The following is an 18,693-nucleotide window of genomic DNA, read 5'->3' on the forward strand; positions in this document are numbered from 1 at the left end:
TCCAAAAAAAAAACCAAACCAACAACAACAAAACCATTAACCTTTAAGGAAACTCCTTCTGGCCACCTTTCTGTGTGTGAATGTCTTTCCCCCACAATGGTGTCGTATACATATCACTTTGTATGCTACTTTTTCCCATTTACTATATCTGCACAAATTTTAACACGAACATCATTTTAAAGAATTGCATAGTTTTTCATCGTATGGATGCGCCAGCTCTATTTACAATACCCGATGCAATCATCGTTCAGATGATTTCTGGTTTTGAACATTAGAAGCAGTTCTATGTGGGGGCGTCTGGATGGTTCAGTCAGTTAGGCATCCGACTCTTGATTTTGGCTCATGTCATGATCTCAGGGTCCTGGGATGGAGCCCATGCTCAGCAGGGAATCTGCTGGAGATTCTCCCGTTCCCTCTGTCCCTCCCCCAACCCACACTCTCTTTCTCTCAAATAAATAAATAAATAGAAGCAGTTTTATGTGGAACATCCTTAGAGCTACATATTTGCACACAAGCACGATAGTTTCCACAGGAATTCTTGGAAGTAGATTGCTTTGTAAAAGGCTACTCAAAATATTAAGGCTTTTGATACACACTGCCAAACTGTTATCCAGAAAAGTTCTTCTAATTCACACTCCTGGCAGAATTGTATGAGTGCCCTAGAAACCTTTTATTTCCTTAGGGTGTGTGCCTGACCATATTCTTTAAGGCTAACAGAGGAAGGAAAAAGAAACCCCTCTCATTTCTAAGACCACAACCCTCTTTGACCCAGGAGGTCTTGTGACAAGCATAGAGGCATGCTTCTGCACTCTTAAATTACCCTGGGAGCAAAAGAGTTTATCTTGGTCAGAGTGAAACCCACAGTGTGTTTTCAGGAAGAGGCCCAAGGTAATTCAGGTCAGACTCAGGTCTGACTGTATCCTCGTTGACGCTGAGCTCTGAACTGTTTGCAGGATTTTTTTTCCCAGTGATTATCTCCCTCCTAGGCTGATTTTGTTTGCACCCTCTCTTCCTGGCAAACTATCCTTCACCCCCAATCCATCTGATAACATGATATTCAACCATTTAATTTTTATTTTTTTAGCTATTGTTTAACACTGAAACTGAAGTTAATTAATCCTCACAAGGTGTGTTTATTTTGATAATTAGGCTGCTCTTGGCAGTGGGGGCCCCTGGCACCTTAATCTTTGGCTGGGAAGTCGAGGCCCACCCACACTTGGCCTTGCCATGGCCTTAGCCCAGACCTTGAGGCCCACTGGGTGGTATTCTCGTTCTCTTATTGAGGAAACAGCAGGATCCCTGGAGCCCACCCAGAAAATGTAACTGCAGCAGGAAATGACATGTCACAGTGGATGTCCAGCCAGGGGAAACTTCCTGAAGTTCATGCCCAGGTCTGTGGGAAGGCACACCCCCTTCCGTGTTAAGATGTAGCTTCACTGGTGTTCACGTGGGGCCAACAGTGATCGATCACTTTCACACTTTCCTTCTCTTTCACTCGACAGGACAAAGGTTCGGACGGATCTGACTTGCTGGATGCTCTTTCAGGCGTATCTTTGAAGGGTCAGCACCCTCAAGATAAGACACCAGATGTAGCTCTGTTCAGAACTTGTGGGACAAACAGATGTCACTTTTTGAAGATGGTCTCACAGCTGGCTTAGTCATTGTCTTGTGCGCCTTCCCTTTTATTTCATAGTTGAGGGTTATTTCCAAGTATTCGTTTGCTAGGGTTGCTGTAACAAGTACCACCCGCTGGGAGCTTAAAGAGCAGAAATGTATTTCCTGTCCGTTCTGGAGGCTGGGAGTCCAAGGTGTCCGCAGGGTTGTTCCTCCTCTGAGGTCTCTCTCCTGGGCTTGTGGATGGCTGTCCTCTCTCCGTGTCCTCACGTGGTCTTCTCTGTGTGTGTCTGTGTCCTAACTTCCTCTTCTTATAAGGACACGAGTTATGTTGCATTAGCACCCGTATGACCTTAATCTAACTTAAACTCCTCTTTAAAGACCCTCTCTTCAAATACAGTCGCGTTCTGGGGAGCCGGGGATTAGGACTTCAGCCTACAAATTTTAGGGGCACACAATTCGGCCCATAACAGCCTTCAAGATGGCCCCTAATCATCTTCACTTTCTGGAACTCACACCCCTTGTGTACCCTCCTCCCACAGTGAATCAGAGCTGGTCCATGTGCCCCGTGTCCACCCACAACAGTACCGACTGGCCTGGCATACAAGCGACCCACCTTGGAAGCTCAGCCGGCAGGTGAGGTCCCATCTGTGACTCACCAGAATGTGTGAGACGCTAAGCAATAACCACCAGCCAAACTACCCCCAGAATTCCTGCCTCACAGAAACTGCTAGGTAATAAATATTTGGTTTTGTTTTAAGCTATTACATTTCGGGGTATGTTGCTACATAGCAACAGAAAACAAATGCATATTTTGATACTTAAGAGTGGGTTTCTGGGATACACAGAATTCCTCAAAATGTGGGTGTAGCTTTGGAACTGGACTTCGGGCATAAGTCGGGAGGACCTTGAGGAAAGTGTTAGTGAAAGTCTAAGGCCTCGAAGAGAAGCCCAGCATCGGTAACCTTTGCACCCGGAGGCCAGGTACATCTCAGAGTAGAACCTCCCAACTTCAAAAGTGAATAGGCACAGGTATGCTGGATATTTCCTTCAGGCCCCCAGCTGCCCCCCAGCTATTAGTTTTGGCATTGGGCAGTGCCTCCCTTCACCCCACTGTGCCATACAAATAGAATTTTCTGGAGAAAAGGCTGGTAAGCCCAGTTCAAGGCTAGCATGTAGTGTGTGACGAATGCCTCACCATGGCCCCACCTGCCTGGTACGTTCCAGATGGGACCAGCTTCAAGCACTGCACACAGAATGGAGGCTTTGCTCACCCTCCTTCAGGTGGGGGCTCAGAGGCTTTGCTGTGGACAGGCGTGAGCACCCTTATGTCTTTGGGAATGTCCAGTACGAGCTCGGGTCCCACTAGGATAGGGACCATCAGCCAGGCCGTGAGCAGCCCTGAGGATGCTCATGGGAGTGTGATGACATCACACATGACAGGGGGTGGGAGGTCACGTGCAGATGCCCTGCCTTCCACCAGGGGTGTCCTCCTCCCCACTACCATGAAGCCCCTTCCTCTTGATCCTATCCGACATACAAAGTACACAGAATCAAAAAAGCAACTAGCTGCCCATAACAAACCCAAACTGTAAGTCCAGAAAAAAATATACTGTGGGTGGGAGACTGGCGGCAGAAAAAGCATGTCAAGGATTAACATCTCTACTCTGTCATGTAAAAATTTATGAAAAAAAATAAGGGTCCCCCAAGGGGGGAAGAAAAGGACAAAGGCTAGAGAGACAGTGGGTGCGAGTGCGAATACAAGAACCACAAAAACATGGGAAATGTTCAAAGTCATTAATATTCAAAGAAAGGCAAATAAGAGGATCATTTTACACCTATTAAGTTGGAATCATGAAGAAAAATCATTCATACCTCTGCCTCTGCCAGAGCTGCACGGAAACCCAGAGGCATACGTCGCTGTTTGCACACATAAATTGGTACAAGAAGTTTTTGGAACGAACTCTGGGGATACATATAAAGAATTGTAAATATGCCCATGCCCTCTTTCAGTACAAAACTTCTGGGAATTTATCCCAAGGAAACAACCCAGAGGAAAGAAAAAGCTACAAGTGCAAGCTCGTTATACATCACTTAGAATATTTGAAAATCAGAAGCAGTAAAATACCCCAGCCACTAGGGCATGGTTAATTAAATGATATACTATAGCCCTTCAACAAGATATGAAGAAATGACTGGCATTGTTAGGATTTTGTTGGCCACGTGGAAGAGCACCTAGGATACAAAGTTACATTTCAAAGCACAATCAACTGTATCTGTTTTAGAATTGCCATTATGTAAAAACTGTTCTATGCTCAGATACCAGGACTTGGAAGAGACCCTGAAAAGAAAAAAGCTTCTCATTTGATGGGTAACATTTATGGCTGAACTCTTTTCTTATTTCCCTTAAATGTACTTAGGGTGCTGGTGCAGGACACTAACAGGGACCCTCTTAGTCATCTTGCGGAAAGACCTGGAAATGCCCTCCCTCCGTATTTGAGTGCTGAAGTCACACTCCACAGTGCTTCCTGACCTCACTGAGGTCCGGCTGGCCCTCACCACGAGTGTTCCCAGGGAGGCACCGAGGCTGGAGCATATTCGGTTCCACCAGACGGCAGCTTATCCCCAAGAGGAAGGGTACACACATCACCTTCCAGAGGCCACAGTGAGGCCTGACCACCCGGCCCTAGACAGTCATCCTGCCAAGCTCATGTCAGGTCCCAGGGTTGAGAATAAATAGCCTTTTTCCCTTCTTCAAAGCGATTGTTGCTGAGCTCCAGTAACTTAGAGCAGAGATCATCCTGGCAGCCCGGGGACCGGATGTGGCCTGTAGGCATGTTTTGTTTGGCTCACACACTGTTTTAAAAGTTGGAACATTTCATATTAAAAAAAAAAAGAATCCGGATTTCCAGCATCTCGTGGGGGGTTGGAAGCCGTGACAACACCAGGCCCGCATCTGGGGCTGGCAGCCATCCACCTGCAGGAGCCCTGTGTGGGCACCTCCCTTAGGAGGGCTCTGATTCATTCCTGCACGTCAAGATTCACGTGGACACCTACTCTGTGCCAGGCACTGCTCAAGTTGCTGGGAATTCTGCAGGAAGCAGACAGACACCGTCTCTACTGTGCTTACCCTCCCCTGGGGAAACAGGCCCTAGACAGGTAAGTGATGAGATGAAGACACTCAAGCAGGAGGGCTGCTTGGGACTGCAGAGACGAGGTTCCATGCTGGCAGGGAGCCCCAGGAAACCTGTCCGAGAAGGACATCTGATTTGATTCCTGAATGATGGGGTGAGAACATTCCAGGCCAAAGGAAGAGCTTGTGCAAAGGCCCCAGGCTACGAATTAGTACGCGGAGCCCCACAGTTTGTAAGGGAAGGGAGGGCAGACCCATGGCTGGGAGAATGGATTGATTCTAATTACAGAGGGCAAAGCGCAGGGCTTTAAGGGGTGGAGCGTGGGTGCTGTGATCTGATTTATTTTAATAACCTCTCTCTGGCTGCTCAGTGAAGAAGGGACTGAGGGAGGGAATCAGGGAGAAGGGAGGCCCAGAGGCTAGTCAGGAGGTGGTCCAGACGGTCCAGGTGAGAGATGCCCAGAAGTGGGGAGCAGAGCTGCCGATGAGAGATGCTCAGTGTGCGAGAGCCCGAGGGCTTGCGGACCGAGTCAGGGGGAGGTGGCTGGTCAAAAGGGGTGCTTTCTAACGGGGGTAATATTAAAGCATGTTTATACAAGAGGGATAAAAGGATGGTTTGCTGGGGAGAACATGCCCAGTGCAGTTTAAAATCTTCACATACAGTAGCCAAGGAGGAAACGGTTTCTTAGCATTCGGCACGATGGGGAAAGCACGTCAGCAGGGCTATCCAAGGGTCTGCTCTTGATACTGACCTAGAAGGCGGACACAGTCCAGGCTTCCACGTGAGGCTGGGGATGAGCTGAGGATGAGGAGCCCTCCCAAGGGCCTCTCCTCTTCCCTGCGAGCCTCTCCCCCCTGCAGAGCGCAGGGCTGGACGCTCTCCTGCATTTGGCAGTGGTTCCTGAATGCGGTGAACAGCCTGCTCTTCAACCTCACATGTAGTCAACGGGCAAGGGACAGAAGCCCTTGACCATGAGGGGTACAAGGGGATGGGGGCAGGACGAGCAGGTTGTTTCTGCTGGGTGACTTTGCCGGGGCTCAAACTTTTCCAGCTGAACCACTAAGCAAGGGGCATGGTCTTCCATTCAGAGACCTTTCCCGCTTCAGTGAGGGCTATTCATGGCATGATCACAGCTGGATGACCGAAGCAGTCCTCGAAGTCTCTATGGAAACCTCTCCCTTAGCCATGATGTCTGCTAACATTTTCTTTGGCTGATACATTTCCCTTTCAACCCAACTCCCATCCAACTTCCCAAGAACCTAAGGCAGTGTGACCCATGGCCCGTAAACCATGCAACCTGGGTACAGATCTGCGTGCTTGGCTGACGGACTTCTTCTGCTCAAAAAAATGGCTGAAACAGATGGGACTTAGTGCTGCCTCCCCAAACACATGTGGCTAGGTTGCATTTCGCAAGCCTGAGAAATGGGGTACCCCACCCCAATATCAAGAAGGAGAGTCCCTTTTTGCAGAAATAGGTCAGATCACCAAGGGTCCCCTTACCCAGCTGAGGAGACCAGATCATAGGGGAAGTCCCTGCAGGATGTTCAGAAGAACAGGGATCACACTGGCCTTTTAGGATGCATCTGGCCACCGGGGGGGGGGGGGTGGGGGGGACAAGCCGGGGAGTAGGGAGACTGCAATGACCAGGCAGTGGTCCCTGGAGCTCATGCAGTAGCGGGACCAAGGCAGGAGGGGGTGGAGATGTTCTGAACACAGGCAGGGGTTACATCTGAGAGTGACCAGAGTGTCAAGAACTCCCAGGTCACTCACCGGGGCATGGGGCTGAGGGTGGGGCTGAGACATACACATACAATGGGAAGCCACGCCATTTGGCAGCCCAGCCCATTAAATGGGAGTCCTCTGACCCAGAGCTAATCCAGGGCAGCTAATCCAACGCCCACTTCAGCCTGTCTCTGTGGGCTGCCAGGTCTGTCCTTAAAAGACCCTCTGCCATCTACCAGCAAAGGGCCTTCCTTCCCAGAACACTGGACTGAGGACCTTGGGGGCACGTGTTCTTTGTGAACTGCTCTTTGTTCTCTCTCTAGTCTCGCCTGAGAGCTTGCCTGGGCGGTCGTTCTTCCTTTCTTTTTTTTCAGATCAAGATATTGGTTTTGTATAAATTCATTTTAAAAAATTAATGTTTAATTTCACATTTGATTGTAGCAATTTAATACACTGTGGAGCTCATTTTAGATTTTGATGAATCAAGTGCAACTCTCTGGGCTGTCTCCCCGTGGGGCCTGTTCTCTCGGGTAACATAGAGGGTAGAGTTCAGCCCGCTTCCCTACCGCAGACTGGGGTGTATGATGGTTAATTTTATGTCTCAGCTCGGCTAGGCTACGGTGCCCCATTGTTTGGTCAAAGACCAGGCTAGATGTGGTCGTGAAGATATTTTAAAGATAGGACTAACATTTAACATTCAAAGTGGACTCTGAGTAAAGCAGATTACCATTCCTGATGAGGGTGGGCCTTGACCAATCAGTTGAAGGCCTGGAGGGCAAAGACAGGTTTTCTGAAAAAGGAATTTTTCTCCAGGCTGCAGCATAGAAAATCTGCCTGTTTCCAGCCCACTATCCTGCAGAATTCGGACTCGAGATTAAACACCAACTCTTACCTGAGTTCTCAGACTCCCAACCCACCCTGCAATTTTCAGATCTGCCAGGCACCACCATGGTGTGAGCCAATTCCTTAACATCAATCTCTCTTTCCAAATATAGGTATGTATGTCTTGTTGGTTCTGTTTCTCTGGAGATCCCTGACTAATCATAACACTGGGTGACTTCGATGGGTGGAGCTTTCAGCCCCACATCCTGGCCATCATCTGTCAGCTCTAGACTACAGATCCCTAAGAAGAATGACTCTCTGAGCTCCCCTTGACCCTAAACAACCGGTTAGGGTCCAGGCTCTTCTCTCTACCTTGTATCTCCTCCTTCAAGTCTCTGCTCAGCATGCCGGTGACCCCATAAGGCCGTGCCTCTCTGTAGACACCCCAGCCTCCCCATCTCCCTCCCGAAGTGTGCTTTCCCCCTTAGCACTTGTGTGCACCTGAAATATGACACGCGAGCTCTTTTTGTTTGTTTGTTGTCTCACTACTCCTTTGTTCATTTCTGGAAGGTCAGTTCCATGTAGACCCTGCATGGTCACTGATGACTCCCCTCTGCCTAGAACAAGTCCCTGCATACAGTTGGTGTTCAGTAACTACTTGTGAAACGACTAAACAATGGACTGATTTGGGAATGTGGGGCAGAAGGAGGTGGCACCCTGTGGGTGGTTCTTCCCTGCCCTTGACTTTCCCACTAATCCAGGTACTGTCCCCTGCGTGGGGAGCCAGAACCCCAGTGCCCTTGCACTGAACGAGAGCCACATGAAACCACGTACCAAATGGGGGGAGCCGCTCTGCTTCTGAGGAGCAGATGTCCCTCTCCTGGGTCCTCCTGCCGTAGCTTGCCCAGTAGATGTTGAGAAACTTTGAGGGGTGGCAGTGCAGCTTCAGCTCTTGGTCTTCACACACGGTTTTGTTTTTTAATTCATCTGAAGCAGAAACAAAAATCAGCGGCACCATCAGTTTCCCTCAGAAGGAATCAGGGAGCCCTGCCCAAGCCCTGGCCACTCATTGCCCCCCTGGAGCTGCGCCCTGAGAAGGACAGTGGGAACAGCCCCGCCAGCCGTGGGGTCTGACCCTGGAATAAAAGCCCTCTGCAGGAAGAGGTGGGAATGACAGTAAGGGGCAGGTGAAGGAGACAGGGGCCAGGTACAGTGGAAGGCAGGGCTCGCTGGGCTGGGTTTGGGGATGGGCCTGGCCATAACGGATGTTTCTCTCTCTCTCTCCACTTGAGGTCACACATTCCTTAATTGAAGGCAGCCTTTCCTCAAATGTTGACTTGGACCCACACAGGTAAAGATCCGGAATTACCTGATTGCAGATTAAACTTCCGGAGAGAGCGCAATTAAACCTTAGCACCAGATTTCCTAACGTTCTAGCGCCCCCATTTACATATGTAAAAAGAGAGATGATGTAAAAGCAAATGATTTCCTTGGCTAGGAAAGGGAAAAAACAGGGCACGTGTCTTGTGAAGAGTCCCTCTTTAGAGAAGTATGAAGAGCCTGCCCCCAGTCTGGTGATTCAGGAGCAGCAGACGCTCGCCTGCTGTGGTGTACTACCTTACGACCACCCGCACCAGGTGATGGTTTGTTCCCAAGGAATTTAGGGAAAGGTTTGTGTGTCTGTTTAATCCGCCTACCATAGTAACGTTTCCTTTTACAGTGTCACACAACGCTGACATTGTAAATTCACTGCTGATGAAAATACAGCTGATTGGGTTTTGTTTTTTTTTTTTAAAGAATGTACTGGAAAAGCATTCAATTAATAAAGATGTTTCATAATGATTTGATTTTTAAAAGTAATAATCGTTAACACTCCAGACACAAAGGATCACATATCGTATGATTCTATTTTGTTGAGATCTCCAGGAAAGGCAAACACATAGAGACAGAGTGTAGGTGAGTGGTTCCATTGGGGCTGAGGTTTGGGAACAAACAGAAATGACAAGAAATGGACACAGGACATTTTTGAGATGATGGAAATGTTCTGTATCTGGACGGTGGTGATGGTGGCATGACTCAGCACATTTACTGAACCATTGAATGGCACACTTACAATGGGTGAAATTTATGCTATGTAATATACTTCAATAAAGACATTTCAAAAATTATAAATGCTAATATTTATTGAGCTTGTCCTCTGATTAAGCCCTGTTCTAAGATCTTTAAATGTATCAGTAAATTTAATCCTCAAAACAGCCCTCTTGGGAACCCCTCTTCATATCCTTGGCATGTTGTGTTTTGGATTTTTAGACACTGTAGCAGTTATTCATATATTCTGGATGCTAACTTTCCTCTAATATGTGTTACGAATATCTTCTCCTAGCCTGCCACTTATCTTCAACTTTGCTTTAAAATCAAAGCAAAGCAAAACACAAAGGAGACTATGGTCATTTATTTGCATGTGTGGTTCTCCTCTCCCTACCTCCCCAACATTTTGTAAGGAAAAAAAAATCACTGTATCACCCCCGTACTAGATTTTTCTACTTTGAAATGGCAACTGCAGAGCGAACGGGAACATTTTGCAGCCAAACAAGCCAACAGGAGCTAAATTACAGGAGCTACTCAGGCTATCATGGACTGCCTGGAATGGGGAAGAAGAATGTGTCAAAAAGAAGGAAAACTAGCCCCCCCCAATATCCACTCCCCCATGACTACCCCTCCCATTACTACCCCTCCTATGGCCATTCCCCATGACCACCCTCCATGACCTCCCCCATGACCATCCCCCATGACCACTCCCCATGACCATTCCCCATGACCACCCCCCATGGCCACCCCTCCCATGACCACCCCTCCTATGACTACCCCCATGACAATTACCCATGACCACCCCCATGACCACTACCATGACCACCCCCCAAAGACCATCCACCATGACCACCCCCCAGGACCACTCCCCAACCCCCACTTTCACTTCTCTGACTCACTCATGTTTTTGGATTGAAGGTGCAGGCCATTCCCAGATCCCTCATACATCTCAAGCTAAAGTTTATTAAACTGTGATTTGAGGCCTATTCTATTCTATTCTATTGTATTCATGAAATCAGCTTAGTCATTTGTGACCTGCAATTTAAAAAAACAAAGAAGAGTTTAGAAAACATCAAAGCGTATCACGCAAAAAAACGATTAACACTATCTTATAATTTTAAAAAATATTTTCAGTTGTGTGTGTGTTATGCTGGGTCAAAATGTAAAATGTTTTCCTTACTCTGCATTGTAATCAAACCAGTTTGAAAGCCCCCCCACTGAAGCCTTCCAGGAAGGCGTGAGTGGTAAATACTAGGGCAAGGGTGGCCGTGGGACTTGCATATCCTGGAATCGCTGATGCTGAAGCCCCAAAGTTAAAACACGAAAGAAAATGATTTTCAAATATCATTTTGAAAAGGCCCATTAAGCAGCAGTGAGGAAATCTCAATTTAGATTGAGATTGGAAATTCACGATCTCGAGATACCATCAGCTCTGGTGCTGATAAACCTTGGCACTGTTCTTTAATCCCTGATGATGGGAACACTCAAGGTGATGAAACGTGTGAAGCGGAAACCGGGTTACAGATGCTCACAGAATCCCCGCTGACTCCCCACCCCTGCCGCCCAGTATCCTAACATACCAGGAACTAACAGAGGAGGGAAAATTTAAGTGGTGACTAAGCAATGTTTAGAATGCCCTTCACCCGTTCACTGGAATCTTAATTCAACAGTTTAAACCTAAAGCCAAGAAAAGCTTTGTTTTCTTTTGCTAAACAAAAAGAACACTGAGTCTGACCCTGACATTGGAGGGTTTGATTTTGGTGAGTCACATCCGCACTGGGATGAGGTTTTTGATGCCTTTTATGAGTAAACGCTAAATCCCACCAACACCAAAATAATGCCTTACTTCAAAGGCCCAGAATGAAAGATGGCCTTTGATGCAGAACAGAGGGCGCGGGTAGACACACCAAAAGAGCCCAAGCCCCCTTCCAACTGGGAGAATACTGAAGAATGTTAAGAATGCCTTCCAGTGGCAGAGCTCACCAAAAAGGATGAAAACCAAGCCTTATCTAGCAAACTGTAAGTTTTCTAACAGGATTGGCTGGTTTGCTTGCTTGCTTGCTTGCTTTCTTCCTTTCTTCCTTCCTTTCTTCTTTCTTTCTTTCTTTCTTCTTCCTTCCTTCCTTCCTTCCTTCTTCCTTTCTCTTTCTTTCTTTCTCTTTCCTTCCTTCCTTCCTTCCTCCCTCCCTCCTTTCTTTGTTTCCTTCCTTCCTCCCTTCTTTTTTCTTCCTTCCTTCCTCTCTCCCTCTCTTTCTTTCTTTCTTTCTTCCTTCCTTTCTTCTTTCTTTCTTTCTTCTTCCTTTCTTCCTTCCTTCTTCCTTTCTCTTTCTTTCTTCTTTCTTTCTTTCTCTTTCCTTCTTTCCTTCCTTCCTACCTTCCTTCCTTATTTTCTTCCTTCCTTCCTCCCTCCCTCCTTTCTTTCTTTCCTTCCTCCCTCCCTCCTTTCTTTCTTTCTTTCTTTTCTTTCTTTTCTTTCTTTCTTTTCTTTCTTTTCTTTCTTTCTTTCTTTCATCAGAATTTTTTAAAAATTAGAAGAGACTTTTTAAGGCCTGTCATGAAGTGCATTTATTAGCCACCACCTCTCTGATGTACCAAGGCCCATTCATTAAAGGAGGCCTCGATGCTGGCCAAACTCACCCAGAGTAACACAACACCTGCACTCTAAGGCCTCCGGTGATCCTGTCCCCAGAATATGGGCCAATCATCTGGAATGGAGGGGCCTGTGAGTGTCACATTACATGCTTGGGGTTACTGCTGTGTGATGTTGAGTCACTTGGTTCCTTGGGAATGTGCTAATTCACTGTCACCTAAGAGTGACACTTCTGGGTCCTAAAAACAATGGGACCACTAACAGATTGCTACTTTGGATAGAGAAAGAGAATTTGTTTTAGAGCTGGGTGAGAGTGCTCAATGGTCACAGATTAGAAAAGGCGGGGGGAGACTTCCAGAAGGGTTGCCATCAGCCCCATGAGTGTGGACAGGGAGAGTGACAGGAGCCTGGGCAGAGGGACAGCCAGGACTCTTCCTCAAGGACAACAGTAACAAAGTCTCCCTCCTAACACTGCCAAGCCAGGGGCTAGGTGGGGCCTCCCTAATGACACAGATATGCCCCTGCATATCCGCAGGGGGCCCTTCTAAGCGGGGTGGGGAGGGTGACCTGCCATGATGAGAATGTGTGATTACTGATGTTACTTTCGACGATCATACACGGCGATATTATCAACAGGCAGAGAGAGATTTAGTCACTTTTAATGTGTTTTTTTAAATTCTCTACAGACAGTGTGCCCTGTTATTGCCTGCACCCTGGGCAGATCTCACCCCAGCCCCCCAACACCTGGTGTCTCACTGCCTTTCGGTCATTCATATCCTCAGCAAGGATGACTTTAATCTGCCTACTGGAACAACGGCCACCAGTCACTGAGGGCACCTGTGTGACAAGTCCTGTGCTAAGCGTCTTACAAAAAGCACTGTAGCTTTCGTCTACACAACACTGTACTATACACTCTTTACCACAGCCCCGTGCGGGAAGCGCATTATCCTCACTTGACAGTTGAATCACGGACCTGACGCTGGAAGTTTCCCTATAAAATAGCTCCCCGACCACCAACAAGCCAGCCCTGGTTGGCAGCGTTCGCCTAGCTCCCTGGTGTAAATGCTCCCGTGGTGGCAGACTTCACTGCCCACCCGCCAGGAAGAGATGCGCATAGTTGGCTCTCAGGATGAGGGCTGGGTCCCCGCACTCCTGGGTGCAGCAGGGTTCCCCTTAGGACAATCAGTGTCACACTCGGGCTGGCACCGGAGACAGAGAGCCTCCGGGGTGAGAGGGCTGCAGAAAAAGAGGCGGGAGGGTAGGGGAGCCCCTCCCTTCCTCCTTCACCTCACAGCAGGGACAGGAGCATCTCCTAACCTGCAATGCCTCAGGTCACCGAGGCCCATGTTACCCAAGGTGCTCTGGTCTGAACGACTGCATCCCCCTTCAACTCAAGTTGAAACCCTAACGCCCAGCTGGATGGTGTTAAGGGGTGGGGCTTTTGGAAGGTGCTTTGGTCATGAGGGTGGAGCCCCCAGGGATGAGTGCCCTTTGTGAACAAGACCCCCAGAGAGATTCCTCGTCCTTTCTGCCAAGGAAGGTGGTTATGGCAAAAAGACAGCCAACGGTGGGAAGGTGGGCCCTCGGCAGACACCAAATCTGCCAGCACCTCGGTCTTGGTCTTCCCAGCCTCCAGAACTATGAGAAATAAACTTATGTTGATTATAAGCCTCCCAGTTTATGACATTTTGTTATAATAGCTCGAACAGACTAAGACACAAGGGCTCTGCCCCTAATCTGTTACCACACAGGGCAGCCAGAGGGGACTTTAAAAACCCAGCCACACACCCTCCCTGCTTAAAGAAAGAATCCACCTCCTTCCTTGGCTATCAGGGCTCGGGGATCCTGCCCCAGCTCCCTGGCCAGTGCTCTTGCTTGCTCCCCAGAGCCCCCTGCTCCCTCTGGCCACAGGCTTCCGTATGGAGTGCTCCTGTGCCCGCCCCCTATCCTCCAGTCCTCAGCCCCACCATCACCTGACAGGAATGCCTTCCCTGCACCACCCTGCCAGGGTCAATTCCTCCCGGAGCAACCTGCATAGTACCAAGACAGCAGGGCTCCTGCTGAGATGTTTTCTGGACAGATCTGATCTTTCTGGAGAAAGGTGATATTTGTTAGAACCTAAAGGACAAGAAGGAACCAGCTGTGTGAAGATGTCAGTAAGTGCTCGCTGGATGAAGGAACGCTGGGAGCTGTCCCAGGTGGAACCACCATCTGAGAAACTTCAACAGAACACGAGAGTTCTCTTCATACCCAACAGCTGGCCTGACACCTGTGCACAGGAGATGCTTAATAAGTATTTTGCTGAAACGAGGGGCGCCTGGGTGGCTCAGATGGTTAAGCATCTGCTTTCGGCTCAGGTCATGATCCCAGGGTCCTGGGATCGAGCCCCGTCATCGGGCTCCTGGCTCAGCAGGGAGCCTGCTTCTCCTTCTCCCTCTGCCTCTCTCCCTGCTCATGCTCTCTCTCTCTGTGTGTCTCAAATGAATAAATAAAATCTTTAAAAAAAAAAAAGTATTTTACTGAAACGAGATTAGTGATCAGACCTAATTGCTCGGTGCAGGAATAAGGCTGGTGGGCCTGGCACTGACTTAGATTCGAGGTTCTGCCACCTCACGAGGGTCTTTGTCCTTCTCTTAGAGGCTGGTCCTTTGCAACTTTTTATTACAAAAAACTTCCGACGTATAGGAAATGTGGGAGATTATCACAAGCGACGGGCATATTTCCCACCACCCAGATTCTCCAATCCTTAACGTTTTGAACAAGGGCCACTTTAAAAAAGAGTTGTCTTTCCCACCATGGAAGGAGGACGGCCGTTTTTGAGACTTAGCCATGGGAAGGACATGACTGAGAACACGGAGATCTGGAAGGGATGTTCCCAAGTGAGGCAGGAGTTGACAAGAATTCCTGGGGAGGGCCCGGCTGGGGTGTCAAGTTCGCTTGTGGGTGTTTGTGATCATGTGCACATGTGAGTATGTGTGTGACAGTGGGTCTGCGTGTAATAGCACACACAGGCGTGCTATTGTGTATGTACGAGTGACCGTGCGTACGTTGGAAGCGTGTGAAGGTGTGTATGTGCATGTGAGTGTGAATGTGTGTTTGAACACACAGGCTGGGGGAAGAGGCAGAGGGGCAGTTCTGAGGTATCCGGGCCCCAGCAAGGAAAGGGTTTAAGACGGAAGGCTACATATTTGCTGAAAGGATCCCGTGCTTTCTCTTCAAGTGCGCACTTGAGACCACGCACGACACACGTGTGACCCAAAGCCTCACCCGCCCCCAGCACCCAGGCTGCCAGTGTCTTGGGAAGATGCTGGGCTCCAGAGGTAGAAACCAACTGAGAACAAAATGCAAAAAAACAAAAACGGTGTGTTGGGATGGCAGTGCAGAATTTTTTCAAATGATTATTCCTTCAATATAATCCTTTGGTTAAATGTTGTTGCTATAACGCTGCTTCCTTTTCAACAAGGATTACCAGGAGCCTCTAATGTTGCCCTTACCTATGGCTTCTCTCGGGCTGGGCCACCACATCTGTAAGGGTGACCTACTCGCTAAAAAGCAGTTCCTTTTGGCTGCAGTGGGTTGATCACAAAACTAAGGTGCGCCTCAGGTGACACAGTCAACGGAGAGAAACACAAGAATCAGAGTAGAAGAGGTTGCTCCAGCCAGAAACCCTTCCGCTTTCTTTCTCCAAGAAGAGACACTGGGTACAGAGCCCCTGCTTCGGTGAAAGCAGAAGAGGCGATTCATAAAGATCTGGAACCTGGGGCTCCGGGGGCAGCCATGCCCTCTCGTGAGAGCAAGCAGCCCCGCAGCTGGGGCTGGGCTTCCTCTGAAAAGGAGAACTGGCTCCTCGTTTGGGGGAAAGGCCTACCTTTAGCATGGGTACAGCTGAGGTTTACATATCAGGAAGGACGTTTTGAATTCAGGGATTCGTAAGAATGCACGCGGATATATGGGTGTACGCACACACACACAAATACACACAAACTATTCACGCAAATACCCACAAACTACTACAAAAACGGGTAGGACATCTCTATTAACAAGTTTCTAAGTGGGACAAATACCAACTGGCAGAGAATCTCCACGAGGGCTGTGAATGAAACAGGGAACCCGCACCCCAAACATGCTGTCCCCCTCAGACGTTACTTACTAGGCTGGCATTTAAAGGAGACCAGGAGGTATTTACTGCTTCCTGGGCAAAGGTCAGGTCCAAAAACACGGCTATTGACCAGGAGGTGGCAGGCCCGCTGGTTCTGGCATTCGTCCAGCACCTTCTAAAATGAGGGAGTAGAAAAGGGATAGGCTTGAAAACCACATGCAGCGTCTGGGAGACCCCACACCCGGGCGGCTCTGGGCTCCGAGAAGGGAAGGGACACCTGTCTGTCCGGCCTGGGGTCCGCACGAAGAATCTTCGAGCGGCCGTGAGCTGTGTCTAAGGCGAGATCAGGTCGGCTCCCTGCCTCCCTGTCTTTCCCAGAACAGGACACCTGACTCACCAGTGGCAGACCCCCAGCCGAAGACTAGCCTCCAGTCGGCCTCGGCTGGAAGTGCTGCCGATGGTTTTGGCAAAAGTACAGCATGGGGGAGGCTCCAGGAAATATGAGCAAGATCCGAGAAACTCAGAGCGTGGGCGAGACAGGCCTCGGAGGTCCCTTCTGGGAGGGTTGGGACAGCGCCGTGGGGATCAGGGATCACAGCCGTATCTCTCCAGCCTCGGAAATGGCCGGGCACCGACCACAGAGAACTCAGCATTCGGGGGAGGCCTTGGAGATGCAACCCGAACACGGGCCAACCGATAAAAATTAAGAAGCTGATTCCCACCCTCGCCAACCTCCAGGGCACGGGACCCACTGGTTCCCTTTGGAGCAATTTTCTTCATGGAATGCTCAGGCTTTGCTGTTGAGCATTTGGCTTACACGTGTTCCTTCAATGTCTCTTGCTCTCAATTTTTTTCTGGGCAGTTCACCCCTTCGGTTTTTGTTTTGTTTTGTTTTGTTTTTTGCTTGTTTGTTTCCATAAAGCTACTCTTTTTTTCTTTAAAGATTTTATTTATTTATTTGACAAAGAGATAGACAGAGCCAGAGAGCACAAGCAGAGGGAATGGCAGAGGGAGAGGGAGAAGCAGGCTCTGCCCTGAGCAGGGAGCCCGATGCGGGACTTGATCCTAGGACCCTGGGATCACGACCCAAGCAGAAGGCGGACGCTTAACCAACCCCTACATGGGGTCCCAGCAGGGCCTAGCGCCTCGCTTCTGCTCTTCTACTTCCCAAATGGAGCAAACCCTGCCCATTACAGTCACAGAAGCCTTACACTCTATGGCTGTTAAAAGGACCCCAAGTCCAGTGGACATTTCCCAAGAATGTACTGGACTGAATTTAGCACAGATTCCCGAGCCTGAGTCTCCGTGTTCCTATAGTGGCTCATGGTGTATGTCCACGGAGGAGGCTGGCCCCACCAGCTATCCCTTCAGGGGCCCAGCGGATGTGTATGAAGTCAGGAAACATGCCCAGGGAAACCCTGAGGACCCCCCCACAGACACACAGACACAGATGACGGGACACATTCTCGTGGCCGAGGGTCATCGTGAAATGACGCAGCCCTTGGGTGGCTCCACGTACATATTACAACCACAGAGTGGGACTCAAGGCAGGGCTGTTTCCAAATGGTGTCACGGCTGCAAAATGCACGGGGGAGGGGTCTTCCTGGTGACACTCAGCCACGGGCCAGATCAGCTGAGGGGCTCCTGGGTGGACAGCGACAGTTCTCTCCCGAGTCGGGCACCTTCACTCTGAGGTACAGGAAGCCCCTTCCCACGGTCCCCAAGGCCAGTCAAAAGACACAGAATAAAGGCTCTCTTGATCTCTGGATGAAAGAGAAGCGCACGGGGATGCTTCTGGCAAACAAACCTTCCACACAACTTCAGAGCTGTGTTCACAGATGCTAACTTGTCTGCTTGGCTATGGAAACATCCTCTTCCCTCGGGCCTGCCTGGCAGAGCCAGGCACCCATGTTGGAAGGTGAGGGTGGTGCCCAGGCTTGGGAGCTGCCAGGGGTTCATCCTTTCACAAAGCAGGCCCTCCTGTCCTATTGGCACTGGCTAGTGTCCCTTTTATGCACTCAGGACAGCAACAGACGGCCTGGGTACGTGGGATGGGTGGCAGGGAAGTTGGGGTGAGGACTGGGGGCAGGCCGACAGGAATACGGCTCCTGCAGGGGCGGCCAAGGGGCAGGAATGGGGTGGGGGGGCACACAAGGAAAGTGCTTGTCCCCAGAAGAAACATGTGGCCTCTCCTCAGGATGTGGAACCCATATCCAGGGAATGCACTCAAACATACTCCTTTGGCTACTCAGCGGGTATCTTTACCAATCACATGACTACACAGATACTACGATGCTTGGGATGGAAGCAACAAATGGTGTGAGAAATAGGAAAATCCTTACGTTATCACATTATTTGTGCTTCTCCTCTTTGGGCCTCTGGGAGAGCTACACAGCCTTATGCTAATCCCATCACTCCTTAGTCTTCCTCATAAATTTATCTTTACCCATATTTCCTGTGGCTGAAAAAAATCAAAGAGCCAGGAGTAGTCTAAAATCCCCATTGAAATATTAGCTCTGTCCTCCTCCTATACCAAATCTTTCCCTAATGCCAATTAAAAAAAAAAAAAAGAAAGACTTAGCCACCCTCCACAAATTTCTGTTACTGTCCAATAGAAGAACAAA

The 18,693-nt window shown here is 49.1% G+C and overlaps 1 protein-coding gene across 3 annotated transcripts in view; it reads right to left on the minus strand.

Moving 5' to 3' along the window:
* Nucleotides 1–18,693, minus strand: part of EVA1C (eva-1 homolog C) — a 71,639-nt gene that overhangs the window by 19,081 nt on the left and 33,865 nt on the right. For 2 of the 3 annotated variants that reach the window (XM_021678006.1, XM_021678005.1), the window contains exons 3-4: nt 16,121–16,244; nt 8,127–8,279 (exon numbers count right to left, since the gene is read on the minus strand). In XM_021678006.1, the coding sequence (XP_021533681.1) occupies nt 8,127–8,279; nt 16,121–16,244 (277 nt within the window). The remainder of the gene's footprint in view (nt 1–8,126; nt 8,280–16,120; nt 16,245–18,693) is intronic. The other variant, XM_044913602.1, reaches the window with a different exon arrangement.

Source organism: Neomonachus schauinslandi, chromosome 1 (genome assembly GCF_002201575.2).
Source record: "Neomonachus schauinslandi chromosome 1, ASM220157v2, whole genome shotgun sequence".
Taxonomy (NCBI): domain Eukaryota; kingdom Metazoa; phylum Chordata; class Mammalia; order Carnivora; family Phocidae; genus Neomonachus; species Neomonachus schauinslandi.